The following is a 15,159-nucleotide window of genomic DNA, read 5'->3' as shown; positions in this document are numbered from 1 at the left end:
GTGCATATATTGTTTGGCTCATTTCTCCCCCCTGCCTCCTCCCTTACCCTCTTCTCCCCTCCCCTCTCACTTCCAGGCAGAACCTGTTCTGCCCTTTGTTATATGTCATTTAGTTGATACTCATTTATTATCCTTACGTTCTTCCTTTTTTATTTCCTAATTTAAGGATTGTTTTTCTTATTACCAAAATATATTTTGAAATTAAGGAAGAGATCAATATGTCAGAATGTTGCTTCTCGACAGTCCTTTAATCAGTGACACATTAGTGGTTCAAACTCAGAGCTTTTTTTCACTCATACCTCAGAAGGTTCCAGATTTGATAACAGAAGCAATAGCAGAGATATCCCTCTCATACTTTGATTTTATAGGATATCTACCAAAAAGTTGTCATGCATTCATGAGCAAGTGAGAACAAAGTGATTATAATGAGAATTTAATTGAATCTTATCAAAGTGTTTAATTGCTCTGATAACTATAATTAGGGTCTTTTCCTAGTTCCCATGGTTTAATTAACTACACTGCTAGCTGTTGTTATTGGTCATGTCAGCAAGAGCTGTTGATTTGGAAGTGAGATAAAGAGTGAGAGAAAGAGTACGTATCACTTTCCGCAGCAGGTGGTACTTCAAAGATACAAAATATTATACTATAAAAAGACATAGTGCTTTAATACATAATCTTCTTTTTCTAGAAACTACATTCCAATATGCAGTAAGGGCATTTGAACAGTTAACATATGACGAGTCCCTAATCTTTCAGATTAGAAAATTGAGAGCTAAAAAAGTGTTATGTTTTACCTGGAGTCACATACCTAGCAAAAAGCTCAACCAGAACACAGATATATTTCTTGGATTCCTTAATGCTGAGTTTCTTCTTTAAAAATGGAGACCATTAGCTGAGCATGGCATACATCTGTAATTCCAGCTACAGAGGCAGAGGCAGAAGGATAGTGAGATCCAGGCCAGCCAGAACGTTAGTCAGACTATTTCCCAAAAACAAAATACAAAAAAACAAATGCAAAGCATTTACCTAGCAAGAATGAGGCCCTGGGTCCAATCCCCAGTATCGCTAAAAGAAAAAGGAGACCATTCATGTGCGTATGGGAAGGAAGAGATGCAGTGAGTAAATTGCAAAGATGACTATGATTCTTTGGAGAATGGTAACACAAAAAATATTTACTGATTGTAAGATTGTATAGATTTTTGTGTTTTGTTTTTCATCAACTCAACAAATTAGTAAGAAACTAACTTCTGTACACATGCAGGGTAATATCTCATTTACTGCTCCGTGACTTGTAAAATGATCTGAGTAATATCTAAGTGCTCATAAAGGCTTCATACCAGGAATGTGGAGAAGTGCAGGAGGCATAGGGCATTATCGCTGTGCTAGGCAATCACAAGATTGGAAAGAGATTATCTAGTTCAGTCCTATATAAAACACAGAAATTCCAGACCGTGTGCCAAAGCACACAGCTGGGGAGGAGGAAGGCAGGGAAAAGGGTGATCTGATTAGGCTGAAGGAGTAGCAGACAGCTTCAGAAGATGGCACATATTCAGCCAGATAACATGGAGAGAAGCAAATAATATTGGGTAAATTTGGTGCAAAAGGAATGAAGAAGAAGTGAACCAACTAACGTGAATGTGATTTTGAAAGGATACATGTATGCTTAAAGAGGTAGTTTGTTACATGGCTTGGATGACATATAAAATTATCATTAGTATTCAGAAGAGCATTTTCATATTGGCAGCATAGGTCCAGACAGCTAAGAGCACCATCTACATATTAATAAAATCCCATTAAGTTCTAGAAAGGCAATATTAAGAATTGCTTCTTTCAAAACAAGAGCATTGCTGGAAAGAATTAAATAGGGAGAAATTTATTCAAGTTATGTGATTGTAAATTATTATTGGCAAAACATTTAACATATTTGATGTAAAAATAGGACATACTTTGTGTAGAGTAGGTAACTGCTTGCTAAATGATCAACTTATCAGTTTTCAGAACTGGAAATTCTTTCATTTCAGAAGTTGTCATTTTTTTAAAAAAAATACACCGATGTCAGAATTTTTTAAGGCTAATGGATTCAAGTGAATCTAAATTTAATTAACACTTGCAAGGTGCTCTGTTATTTTAATTTATACTATAAATATAAGTAGAATGAATTATTATGCCAAATTTAAAAACAGTATCTTCCAAAATGAAAGAAGTTAAGTTTCTTTCTGTAGATAATAATGGTAATGAATAGTTAAACTTAAATTTGAAATGGGTCTGACCCTAAGGCTCATATTATTTCATAACTGCTTGTGATTTTCATATATAAAGTATATAAAAGGATTGGGGCCTGCTGAGCCTTTTAATAAGAACCATTCTTGGCTAGTTGGGTAGCTCATACCTGTAATGCCAGCTACTTGAGAGGCAGAGATATGAGAATTGAGGTTTAAGGTCAGCCTGAGAAATACTAGAACCTGTCTCACAAACAAGCTAGTTATGGTGGTGATTCACCCTTGTCATCCCAACTATGCAAGGGGCATGGTTTGTGATTGCTCCAGGCCCAAACATAAGACTAAAGCAAAGAGGATGGAGGCGTGGCTCAAGTGATAGAGCACCTGCTTAGCAAGCACAAGGCCTTGAGTTCAAGCCCCAGTAGCTCCCAAAGACAAGTAAATAAGAAGATAAGAACCAAGAAATTCTTATTTTTCAAATTCACATATATGCTAATATCTTTTTGTTACTAAGTATTCAGAATATCGGTGTATTGCAGTGGTATAGTTACTTGATTTGAAGTTTGTCTTAGGCTGTGATCAACCAATCAGTGTTGAATTTTAGTTTGAGGTTTAGGATTTCCCTGGGATTCTCTTTATTTAAACAGAATGTTTACTCTTTTTCAATCTTTAGTTTAGGCATTTTCCTGTTTTATGGTCTAGATTGTACATAGCAGCCAGAATTTCCCTTTAATCTTTTAGTATTGGGAAGAGATTTCACACCAATATGCAATTTCTACTATTGTGTAAAATCTTATCCCTCTTTTACTCCTGCTTCTACTAATAAACTACATTCCTGCATGTTCTTATGCTTATAAATTTACATTTGAGCCTTTGTTTGTTTTATTTGGCTCAGCAACGTGTGGGACCAATTAAAAGAAATGGAAACCACTCCTGTTTTTTGTGTCTCCTTTTATTCTTGTTTTCATTGTCTAGTGGATGATTTTGATCAAGAAAATTTGTTGGAGAGCTTTGGGCTGCCAGGTTGACTTCATTTTAAATATCTGTTCTATATTAGCCTTATGAAAGGTGGACTTCTGATTGTGTGTTTCATACACTTTTAAATGTCCTTAACTTTGTCTCAGCTCTTTCAATTCAGCGCTTACATATTTTAATTTTGTTTAAAAGTGGCTATAATTGATTGTTCACATTTGTTTAGAAACTAAGAGTTTCCACTTTGTCTGTGATTGCATTCTTTTGGAGGGAGGCTCTAGAACAGAAAAGACTTATACACGTTCTCTTTCTTTAGTTTCTTTGTGCTTGGTATGTGGGCACTTCTACCTCCAGCTCTTTTTGCTCTGGTTGTCTTGAAGATAGGGTGTTGCTTTTTGCCCAGGCCAGCCTGGACCACGATTCTCCTATTTTAGCGGCTTCCTGCTGTGGCTATCTGATAGGTGTGTGCCACCATGCCCAGCTATTGGCTAAGATGGGATCTCAAGAACTTTTTTGCCTGGGCTGACCTGGAACCACCATCTTCCAATCTCAGTCTCTCAAGTAGCTGGAAATATAGGTGTGAGCCACTGGTGCCTTTTTTATCAGCTAAGCTTTCTGGAAGGCCACTTGAACTCTAGATGTAAAGAAATCTCAATTTCCTTAGGTACTCAGTACCATTTTGTATGGTTTATTGAGGTATTCGGTACAGTACTTATTTCTGGTGCCTATAAAGTCCCCCTTCCCCTGTGTGCCCTCCTCACAATTAGTAGAGTGACAATGAAGCAGTGTTGAACACACACCCAAGCATAGTCCATATGACTCTTTAGGTTTCCTTAGACTGTCTGTAATGGTGGCAGAATCTAGCTAAGTAAGAAAACTAGAAAATAGCTATTGGAAACTTAAATAATCTTAGTAAGGATTGGAGGTGTAGCTCATGTGGTGACAGGCTTTCTTAGGAAGTACAGGACCCTGAGTTCAAACCTTAGTACTGCCCAAAATAAAAAATCTTGTCAAGTGACCTCTTTCTAAAAAACATAGTTTGCTTTTTGATAGAAAAAATATTTAGAATTTTTAGTTGCAAATCGTTTTATTTGTTCCAAAAGTAATGCATGCTTATAAAAATTCAAGTCTTTCAGGACTGCAGAATGTAATTATAATGATAGCTAATACTTATTGGGAGCTTAAAATACTGCAAGCATTATTTGACCTATTTTCTTGACTTATTGTCTAATCTATATAGCTATACAACTTGGAGCTTTTGTAAGCATGCAGATGATTCTTTTCTGTTTTTATTATTTAATCACAGTTGACTATTATAAAAAATTTCCAATATTCTCCAAAATGGAGGACAGACTAAGGAGCCCTCTTGTAACAACCACCAGATTCAATAATTATTAACATCTGCTGTGAACTACAAGCATTCTTTTGAACACTGTATATGAATTAATTCATTTAGTACACTTAGAAAATGAAAATCTATTGACACACCAACCCTTCCCAGATCCCCAGAAAACATGAAAGAGTAAAATGTTAACTTTGTGACTATAAGGGAATTCAATATTTTTCTAAACTAATTGCCTATAGATAGTGTATGTTAGCCTTTTGGAGAGAGAAAAATGAGACTGTTATAGCTGTACTTATGAAAGCTCAGATCTTGTTGCAATATGTAATTTTCAAGAAAAGTTTTGCTACTTCTGCTTATTTACTACATTCTGTCCCTACTTGAGGTGGCAGCATTGAAGAATCTTATGGTTCAATTTATTCTTGCAGTTCAGAGGGGCCTCAGTGCTTATCTAGATCATCGATTTTCCAATTGTGTCCATGAAGAATCCTAAATTTCTACTGAATTGCACAAAGGACAAAGTGCCAACTACTTTGACCTGAACATGTTCTCTGTGATATTTTTCAATATGAGGCATTGACTTAAGCTTTCATTGTAAAATAGGTTTTTTTGTTTGGTTTTTGTTTTTTGCAAAAATAGTGGGAGCCACCAATCTAATTTAACTTTTCTCTGCACAGAGCTGTTCTAAGATTATGCTTGACAGGTGGCTGTCCAGCTTTGAGTCTTTCCAATGAGAAAATCTAACTCACATAGCTTTCTGTCCACTTCTGAATGCTCAAGTTCTTCCTTACAATAACACCTAAAACCTGCCTTTTTTTTCTCCTGAAAGGCTTTGTTCTACATTAGTTCTTTTTCTTGTAAGACAGTTTTTTTGTATTAGAGTTAGCAATCTCAAGTAATTTTCTTTTCCAGAAGACAGTCATGAAATATATTTAAATTGCTGCCCATACTTCATTCATAGTTGCTTGCCAGTGGGACCTGTGTTTCTTTAACAGAATCCTCTCTTACTAAGATTTCTTGGCCCTATTCAATTCTGAGCAGCCTCTTCTAAAGGCCTCTAGTTACTGAATGACATTTCTCACCAAATGTCAGTCTAAATAAATAGTTCAGTGTTCAATGTATTGGGACTTTTATTCAACTTGTTATTTTTATTTTTGTGGTACTGGGGATTCAACTCAGGCCTTGCACTTGCTAGGCCAAGCAGTCTACCATTTGAGGCTTGCCCCTAGCCCTTACACTTTTAGTTTGTTTTTCAAGTAGGGCCTTTTGCTTGGGTCAGTCTCAGACCATAATTATAATACTCCTTCCTTTGGCTGGGATTATAGATGTGTTCCACTATGCCTGCCCCCCCTTTCATTTTTTTTTTACCAGTTTCAATTTTTTAAAATGTTTTTATGAATATGTATTAGTTATACAGAGGGTTTCCTTGTGACATGTCCCTATCTATATGCATATAATTTACCCGTTTTGTTTGTCCCTTCCATTATTCTCTCTCTTTCCTCTCTTCTTAAAATGACTTTGACAGGTTTCAGTGTTTCATATTCATACATATGTAGAAAATGCATTGAACATGTTCACTCTTCTTTATTCCATTCATTTACCCTCTCCTTTCATTTTTTAAAAATAATTTTTAAATGGCTAGTATTAAACATATCACTACTGGAGATCTTTTTCCTATATATATTATAGCTGATACATCCCTCTCCCCTCTTATATTTCTAGTACTGAATTTTGAACCTGAATGTACCTGTTACACTTGTCTTAATTAAATTGACTCTTGGTCTTTGCTGTTGGTGTTCTGCCCTGATTGCCAAGGATATTCTCTGTAGAAATGATTCCAGAGCTACATGTAATGCCTGACTTAGAAATTCACCTTACAGACTTGCATAATACAACTAGAATTACTGTTGTAAAGAAACCTTTTTAACTTTGTTAAATACAATATTTGAGCATAGAACATTTTTTTCTTTCTCTTTCTTTTTAAACCATAATGTTTTATTACATTACTTGGAATTCCAGGAAGCATGGTCCAGGCCTATTAGGAGAATTTTGATTTTAGAACTGTCTTTTAAAGATTATGTTAACTGTAAATTTGATTACCATGTTTCTTATAGTTCAATCCAGTTCAATAGTTAAAATATTAAATTGCACAAGGTCAAGAATGAGGTCTTTACATACAAACATCGGATCATTTCTAGATTTATATAAAAAGAAGGAAAGGATATTCTTGGTCATTGTACATCCTTGCGATGTTGCTGTAATAATCTTATCTGAGAATTTGGGACGTTGACAAGAAATGCTGCTGTTTTCTTTTAGGAATTACTCTTTCTCTGATGTTGAAGATCAGATTTCCTGCCCTAATATTCTTCATGATTTATTGTTCTGTCATTATTGTTTTCATGATCATACATGAACACTCTTTCAGCAACCTATGCTATACTTTGGGATTGAAAATCTTACCATAGTATTTATCTCTTTGTTTCCCACTTTTTGTCAAGGATGTATATCATGAGGGAAACTTGTCACATATGGACAAAGTATATAAAAATCTGATAATCCATTAGGAAACAATGTATTTGAATACTGTAAATCCAGGCTTAAGAATTAATAGGACCTCATAGCATGATATCCTAATATTGTTGTATTTTGATAACTTAAGGTGTTGTCACATTATTGTTAACACTTAATATCTAGTTCCCAAGATGCTTGCCATTAAAATGTCCTATTTAGCCTTATTGGGATATACTTTAGGAATCTTTTCTATGAATCATCTGTCTTATTAATGAATGAATATTTCTTACATAGTCTTTGCTTATTATATAGATAAACAAGGCTGTTGCTACATTAGATATACTTTTTGCTAAGTTTGTTCTGTGGGCCATTATTTTCTGAAAATATTAACAAGTATATGGTGTGAATGGAAAGGATTCCATGTTAAGTTGAGAGAAACTAAATTATATATCCCATTATTGGAGAGTCAGAGTACTGTAGCATATTAAAGGTTCTGAGAAACCCTGTAGGTTTAAAACAACCAAAAAGCCAATTTTTCTTTAACAATATTTTCTAAGCTTTTTTGAGTATAGAGTCCTTTGTGGTGGTTTATTTATTTCCTTCACCAGTTTACTTTATTGTGAGTCATGACTAGTGAAGGTAATTTCCCAATCAACATGTTGACCCAACCACTGCTGCCCTTGGTCTGGACCACCTAAAACCATCTGTGTCCTTTTCATATTGCATCTGCCTTTCTGCCGTGTACATTAGGAATTCTAGTTCCTGCTGAGTACATAAGTGGTGATAGCCAAACATTTCTTCCATCCATTCACAAAATCATCCAATGATGTTTGAGAACATACCAAGGACAAAGCAGTGATATATTCTCTGTTAGGATATCAACAAGTTTAAATTATGAACCCCCCCTCTGAAGTATATGTGCAAGGTGTAGAGATAAGACATTCTGAGAGAACACTAATGAGAAGGGGATCATGACAGAGAAAGACTCCAGGCTGTCAGAATCTACACAAGGAAAGAGCAGCTCCAGCTATGGGATCATGAAAGAATTGATGAAGGAACCAGCACTGGAAATGGTCTTTGAAAACCAGCAAGATTATTGTTGTAGAAATGCAGGATTCCCATTCTAGGGGGAAGAAATTAATAAATATAGAAGACAGTAAGACTTACATGTAGAACTCTGGGTGATTGAATTTAGTAGATTTAAAGGAGGAGAGGAAAAATTAAATTTAGAATCATTGATCTTACCTGAATAATAATATTGTGTGACATGAAGATCAGAAAAAATTTCTAAAAAACTAGCAAAGTATAAAAACAACCATAAACATTGCTTTCTTTTCTTCCTGCTTTCTTTTCTCCTTGTTGTCATTCTATCAGCAGCCCAGGGAGTCACAATTATCAGGCAAGTATAGAATGATGCCTTCAAAGGGCCTTTGTAAACTCTGAGCCAATTCTAGGAGTTCCTAGTTTTTATATCCTGAAGGCAGCTTGAATTATGAGCTATATGCAGTGGTAAACCAGACAGATGCAACTCACAATGTTTCCATGTTTTAAAAATGGTGACTATTGATTTAATGTTCAGAGTATCATAGAAGTGTGTGCTATTTTGTATGAATGCTTATTTCAGTATTAAGAACCATTCATGTGGTACTATGCTCTCAGAAATGAGAATCTTACAGACAAATTCCCTTTCTTTTGGAAATGATAAACCCTCTTCATTCAAAATTAACATTACTCATGAAGTTATTCTGCTGGGAAGAGAAATGCAGAGCTTTTTAATCTACTTTAGTCTTCATAAAGTTTTTGTTCTCACCAGATTTATAAGAAATGATTTTAAACTTTTTTCTCTTCTCCAAACCCTAGTGGCTGGTGACATTTAGATGTAGGGAGGAAAGCAAATTTACCACCTGGGCTTAAAAATCTAAGGCACTATGTAGTTAGTGGTGGTGGTAGTGGTGGTAAAGGAGTAAAAAGAAAAATTAGAGAAGGCCTCCTTTACTGATCTGGGAGATAACTTAAATGTGATGCACCCAGTTTTACTCTGGGTAACTCATACAATCAAATTGATGAAATAGTAATTTATATTTTAACATGTTATATGTAGAGAGGGGAGGGGGAGTTTGGGAAATCTGAAACCTCAGAAAAATTAATTTTACTATTCATTGGATTTCTGTGATATATACTTACACCACTTTGGTCCTGATCTTATAGGAAGTCAGAACTTCGCATTAACAAAGCATCACTGGCTGATTCTGGAGAATATATGTGCAAAGTGATCAGCAAAATAGGAAATGACAGTACCTCTGCCAATATCACCATTGTTGACTCAAATGGTAAGAGATACCCGTTGACTTCTATTTCCCAATCTTTAAGAAGAGTAATCAAGATATATGGTAAGACTTACTGGGGTTAAATCTTATTGTGAACAAATAAAATAAGTAGAAAGAAAACCAAATCTCACTTTGTATGTCCACCATAAAACTCTTCACTCCATGAGATGATATAGAATATACATATATATATATATACACATATATAGAGGATTTAATGAGGTCATAAATGTCAAAGACAGGATGGGTTGCTAAGAGAATGAGGTTATAATGCCTTCTTTAAGTTGGTTAGGGAGGGCAGTCAAGTCTTTGGCTTTGTCAACCACAGAATACAGTCATGCATTTATAAAATAAACACATACAGAAAGATTGTGTATATTATATATGTAGACATATGTGTATGAATATATCTATATTGTGTGTGTGTATATATGTACAGAATATAGTTCTGTTAATTTTAAGCTCGTATATGTGTTTTTAAGTGGTTATATTTGGATCTAGCTAGTTGAAAATTAGATCTATTAATTTTTTAAACCTATTAATTTTGAAATGAGGAAAATCTTACAGGCAGTAATTTCCTTCTATGCATAGATTTCTGATTAAACCTTCCACAGAGCAGTGCCAGAGAATATTTTTTAAAGAAATAATATCTTAGCAATAGAAAGGACCACTTACCTCTGAAACTTCTCTTGAGTTATCTTAGGAAAGTAAAAGAATGTAGCTGGTGACTCTGTTTCATAATAGCCCAGCAATCCACAATCTGATGGAGTCAACTGATAATGTGTATACCTAGTAATGCTTGTTTCAATTTCTTGGAATAATCAAATGCTATTTCAAAAACCATGATTTTTGAATTATGGCACTTAACAGTTGTCCTTACAAGATCTGTTAACTTTTATAAAAACAAGCCTAATTGCATTGCTTCTTGGTAAAAGATAAGAAAGAGTGTTCATTGCAAGGATATAGTTTCTTTGAAGAATAAACTAAAATTGCCAAGTCAGCATGGGAAGAGTAAGTACCTTTAAGAGTTAATACTATAGGAGACTAATGTCTGTGACATAGTAGTATAGGAAGAGAGAGTGAGATGAAAATATGGAACAGTGTTGGGAAAATCTAGGTTAATGGTTATTCCTCTCTGGATTTCCCAACAATCTGCTCTATAGCAGTGTAATCAAAGTTCATTACTTTCATTTTAAATATCTCCTTCCATAGAGAGTAAAGGAGAACGGTGAAAAGTAGTTTCCATTACTATTTATAGGAGTTGTGCCTATGATAATTAAAATGTAAAAGCCATTTAAAATTTGTATGAGCAAATATATCACTCTACTTTTTAGTCGGCACAAGTTAAGCAATACTATTTTGCTAGTATTACTTCCCACTGCATGGAATTTTACTGGATACTACCAGAAACACAAATTAAAAAATTAATTTCAGTGGATTATTCTTTCATTTATGCCATGTTTTGAAACATTTTCTCCTCAGTTTGTCACTAGCTTGTGAAAAACTCGTGGTGTATCTCATTATGGTAAATGGTTTTGAATTTTGGCACCTGGATTAGATTTGTGTAACATTGTATACTACAACATCCCAGGAAAAACTATAGTGTTGTAGTCTCACTGAGTGTTTACAGGAATATTATATGGAATATTCCATGGTTTCTGGTTTACAGGATTAAGCACTGAACTGTTTACCACTCTGTTATTCATGGCAAAAACCTAGAGGGCTCCTTTTTTAAAATTATCAATTTAGGACACTGAAAGCTTCATAATGTGCCTTTTCACATTTCTCACATAGGTGAGAAATTCAGTTCATTTTTTCCATATTAATTCATTCAAGTCTTGGTTTAGTGCACAAATTTAAATATGGTGTTGGGAAAGTTGAGGTGCTGTTGATAATGAGATTTTTTTTTTTCTAACCTGGCAAGAATAAAGAGAAATTCATGGAATATTGTAAGTAAATCATTCTCAGGGAAACAACTAAAATTCTCTCATGTGATCCTTGAGATGTTAGGAATATATCATCATTAACCAGTTGTATTTAAAAATAAATGAGATACTTAGAATAGAAAACAGACTCCATTAGGATCACAAACATATTTAGTAGCAAAGTGAGACATGAGCCCAAGTTTCTTTACTAGTATACTGCAGTTCAGTCTTTCTGAATGTACGTGTGTGCACGTGCAAATACTAAAGGTAGATTCTTTGACGAACAGAGCTGATGAATGATAAGTCATAAGGACAGGGAGATTCCATAGGAAAAAAATTAGAGCATTATAATAATTCTCAAGGAGATGGGATTTTACCCAAGGCATCTCTAAGAATTTAAGCAATGGGGTCTTGTGGCTTTTCTCTCTAAATTTCTCCTCCTTTAAAGTATCTCAGACACTTTTTTTTTAACTATTTCCTACATTTTCTTGCTTTTACTTCTTTTAACTATGCTTCTTTGTAATTCCAAACTTTGCCCTGTTTATGATCCTGTTGGGAATATTCTTCTCTAGGGCTCTCTCTCTTTTATTTTTTGTTTTAAGCTTTAACTCCTATTGTATGATTATGTCCTTGGTCCCTCAATCACAGTCCCTATAGCAAGAATCAATCACTAGGGCTTGCTGTAGTGCAACTGAAAACCAAATGTAATCATCCTGCTCTCTCACCCTCCTCCACCTCAGATTATTGACTTACTGTATTTGGTTGACACCCCAGTTGGGTCCTGGGCTGTTCAGGGTTCAAAAGCACTACCTTTCTGTTGGCACATCCCTGTTTCCCTTGGAATCTTGACAAAATTAGAGCAAATATACTTACCGAGAGAAGACGGGCACTTTCTACCATGGCTATAAAGTGCCGTATAGCCAAATCATTTCTTCCTAAACCTGTATTATACTATTGACAGGCTGATAGACAGTGGAATTCTAAAGAATTTCTTGTTTCCTTGAGGCTCTAGAAAAAGAAAATTCTTTAAAATAACACATGTTTTCAAAATATTTTGAGATTTTAATTCATTATTTTCTACAAAATTTAAGTCATTATGTTTATTCTGTGTTCTCTCACTCATCTATCTCATATTTCCCCCCCAAGCCCAAAAGTACATGGCTATGATTTGACAGTTTCTCTGTAGCTTTCCTTGATGATCCTGGTATGTTGTTGCAATCTAATTATCCTAATTCATTTATGTGCAAAGGATTCCTTGTGATTTACTTAAAGTTTCACTCAAGTACCTTTTTTAAATGTTTAAAATACATTTGAACACATTTTTCTAAGAAAAATAGGGGGAAGAGACAATCCTGGGAAGTTCTTTTCTTTCTCCCCAGGTGACCTTGTTGTTTGGCACTATTTAATCCCATTAAGATGACCATAAAATCATTAGAGTTATATTAGGGTAGATCATAAATGTCTTCTCCAATGAAACTTATTGTTTAGATCTACCTAGATTAGCAACTTGATATAAATGAAATGATAAAAGGAAAATTCAAGAAGTCCCTTGTGAATTGTTATGTGTTTGATTAGAATACTTTATTTTCAAGCATTTAGAAAAGAATGTACACCTAGCTAACCATTTTGTTAAGTTACATTTTAGGAACTGATAAGTTTTCTGTCTTTTTTCAATGCCTTTGAAGCCCTATTTGGAATTGGAAAAAAGAGTCATATACATACATGCATATATATATATATATATATATATATATATATTATGTAATCTAATTACTTCTAAGACTATGTAAATCTCATGTTGAGTTTTCATGTAAAGAAGGATGTCATAGGCAATAGTCATTCTGTGACTATTAAAAGCAGAATTCTTTACACGAATTCATAATTGGCAATTTAAAAGGCCATGTATGCTATATGTTCATTTTTAGCTGTAGTTTATTTGGCTTCATCTTTCTGTAGGAAGCATTAATTTAGCAATTAATTCTTAGCTAATAAGTTCTTTGAAAACTCATGGGCATTAGAATAGAAGAAAGAATAATAGACCTAACTGGGTTTCAAATTAATTAAGTAGTGCTTTCTTTTCAAAGATTAATACAGGAGAATATACAACTAATCAATCATATCTTCTCCTAAGTCTTCATTTTTAATAAGAAAAATTATTTGAATAAGACTCAAGATCCCATAAGAACAAATGGGCCTATAGCTGTTTCATTTGAGAAGGGCAGAAGAGTATTAGTTTTATGAAATTTGACCAAATGACCAATTGGTGACTTTTAAAAATCACGTGGGTAGCAGTATCAGCTGTATCCTCAAATTGACGTCATTGTTGGAAATGTCATGAGGTTGTTAAACTATGTGGTTACGTTGAGAAACATGTAAAATAGGTTTTATACTTTTTATATCACTCTCAGCATATGTTACATTATGTAGAATGCCCCTTCACAGCTCACAGACAAGAGCAATATGAACAGAACAAGGTGGACAGTGAATAGAGTCTTTACACTGTTTATTAATTTAAAAATTTCTCAGTTGTTTATAGCAAACATTCAGAAGAAGAATTCAGAGCTCTTCCTGACATCATCTTTACCCAGGCTGATAAATATGCCCGCTTTTAAAATCTTTTTTAAAAACTTCACTATTAATTTTATGTATGCACAATAGTGACCTATAAGTTTTAGCAAAAAAGAATCATACATGGATGTTTACCTATTTAGATAAGTATGTATAGTTCTATGTATATTTTGCTAAATGTCTATATTTGTTATATTATGCTCATGGTTAAAAAGCTCTTAACAAGTCACACATTCATAATAAGAAAAATTTCTTTCCAGAAGATATTTTTCATACATCACAACTTTTTCTTGATACTACGTGTCTTTCCAGAAGATATTTTTCACACATTGCAACTTTTTTTTGAGACTAGATTAATTTATTAAAATTATTTAAACATTACAAATGTTCTAGCCTTCCTTGTGACCTCTTGCCTACCCAGCGTAAGTTTCTCAGCAGTGTTCAATTACTTTGATGGTCCTGAGTCCTCACTAATTTACACTAATGAAGGGGTGTTTTTATTATAAATTAACAAATTTATCACACCAAATTATAGGAAAGTATGTTGCTTAAATGAATATCAAGGAGATTGCAGGACGTAATAATTTTTTAGAAGTCTAGTGTGGTGCAAAGTTATTTTCGGTCACACACACAATAAAAGGTTGGGTTTCCTTTCATCTATGAACTGAGTTCATAGTATACAGAACATGCTCGCTCAATGGTTTTGATAAAAAAAGATTAACCTTTCTTATCAGCAAAGTGTTTTTTTTTAAATGAAGACTTTTTTGTGTAGATGTATCTGTTAACTTCAGAGCTTGCATTTCCCCCAATATTAATTCAGGAAGTTTTTATTTCAAACCATAATCGTTAAAGGTATTTTTAAGGTCTTCACGGTAGATACCTAATTTAGGAAGGGAGGTTTTTAAAAGTTGTCTCTGTGTAGACACAGCACTCCTGTTCTGTTTTTTTTTTTTTTTAATGCAGCATTCAATTAAAAAAGGAAATGTTATGGTTAACCATTCTTTTAATCGGGTTTCCTTTTTGCCAGAGATAGAAAAGCTCTGATTTTTTTTTTTTTTGGAAGGTCAGAGTGGACAATTATATGGTTTGTCAAAAATAAATATGAAGAGAGTCTTGATATCCTCGTTGGGTTTGGGACTTTTGCCCAACCCTTGTTAGGCATCTTGAGCTCTCTACATCAGTCTGGTCATCATGTCATTGATGCACTCTGAAGGACAGAATGAAGGAGGCATCTTTGTCAATTGTGGGTGCTTGGTTTGGAAGCCTGGAGCTTCTTCTAGGGATTTCTAGAGAAG

The 15,159-nt window shown here is 34.1% G+C and overlaps 1 protein-coding gene across 9 annotated transcripts in view; it reads left to right on the top strand.

Moving 5' to 3' along the window:
• The window catches only part of Nrg1 (neuregulin 1), a 201,368-nt gene that overhangs the window by 42,539 nt on the left and 143,670 nt on the right, over positions 1-15,159 (top strand). For 7 of the 9 annotated variants that reach the window (XM_074054674.1, XM_074054672.1, XM_074054671.1 and 4 more), the window contains exon 3: positions 9,253-9,374. In XM_074054674.1, coding sequence (XP_073910775.1) covers positions 9,253-9,374 — 122 coding nt within the window. Of the gene's footprint in view, positions 1-8,418; positions 8,444-9,252; positions 9,375-15,159 lie in introns of all 9 variants that reach the window. The other 2 variants (XM_074054675.1, XM_074054676.1) reach the window with 2 other exon arrangements.

The sequence above is a fragment of the Castor canadensis genome, chromosome 14, assembly GCF_047511655.1.
Source record: "Castor canadensis chromosome 14, mCasCan1.hap1v2, whole genome shotgun sequence".
Taxonomy (NCBI): domain Eukaryota; kingdom Metazoa; phylum Chordata; class Mammalia; order Rodentia; family Castoridae; genus Castor; species Castor canadensis.
This window is presented reverse-complemented; position numbering and strand designations above follow the sequence as displayed.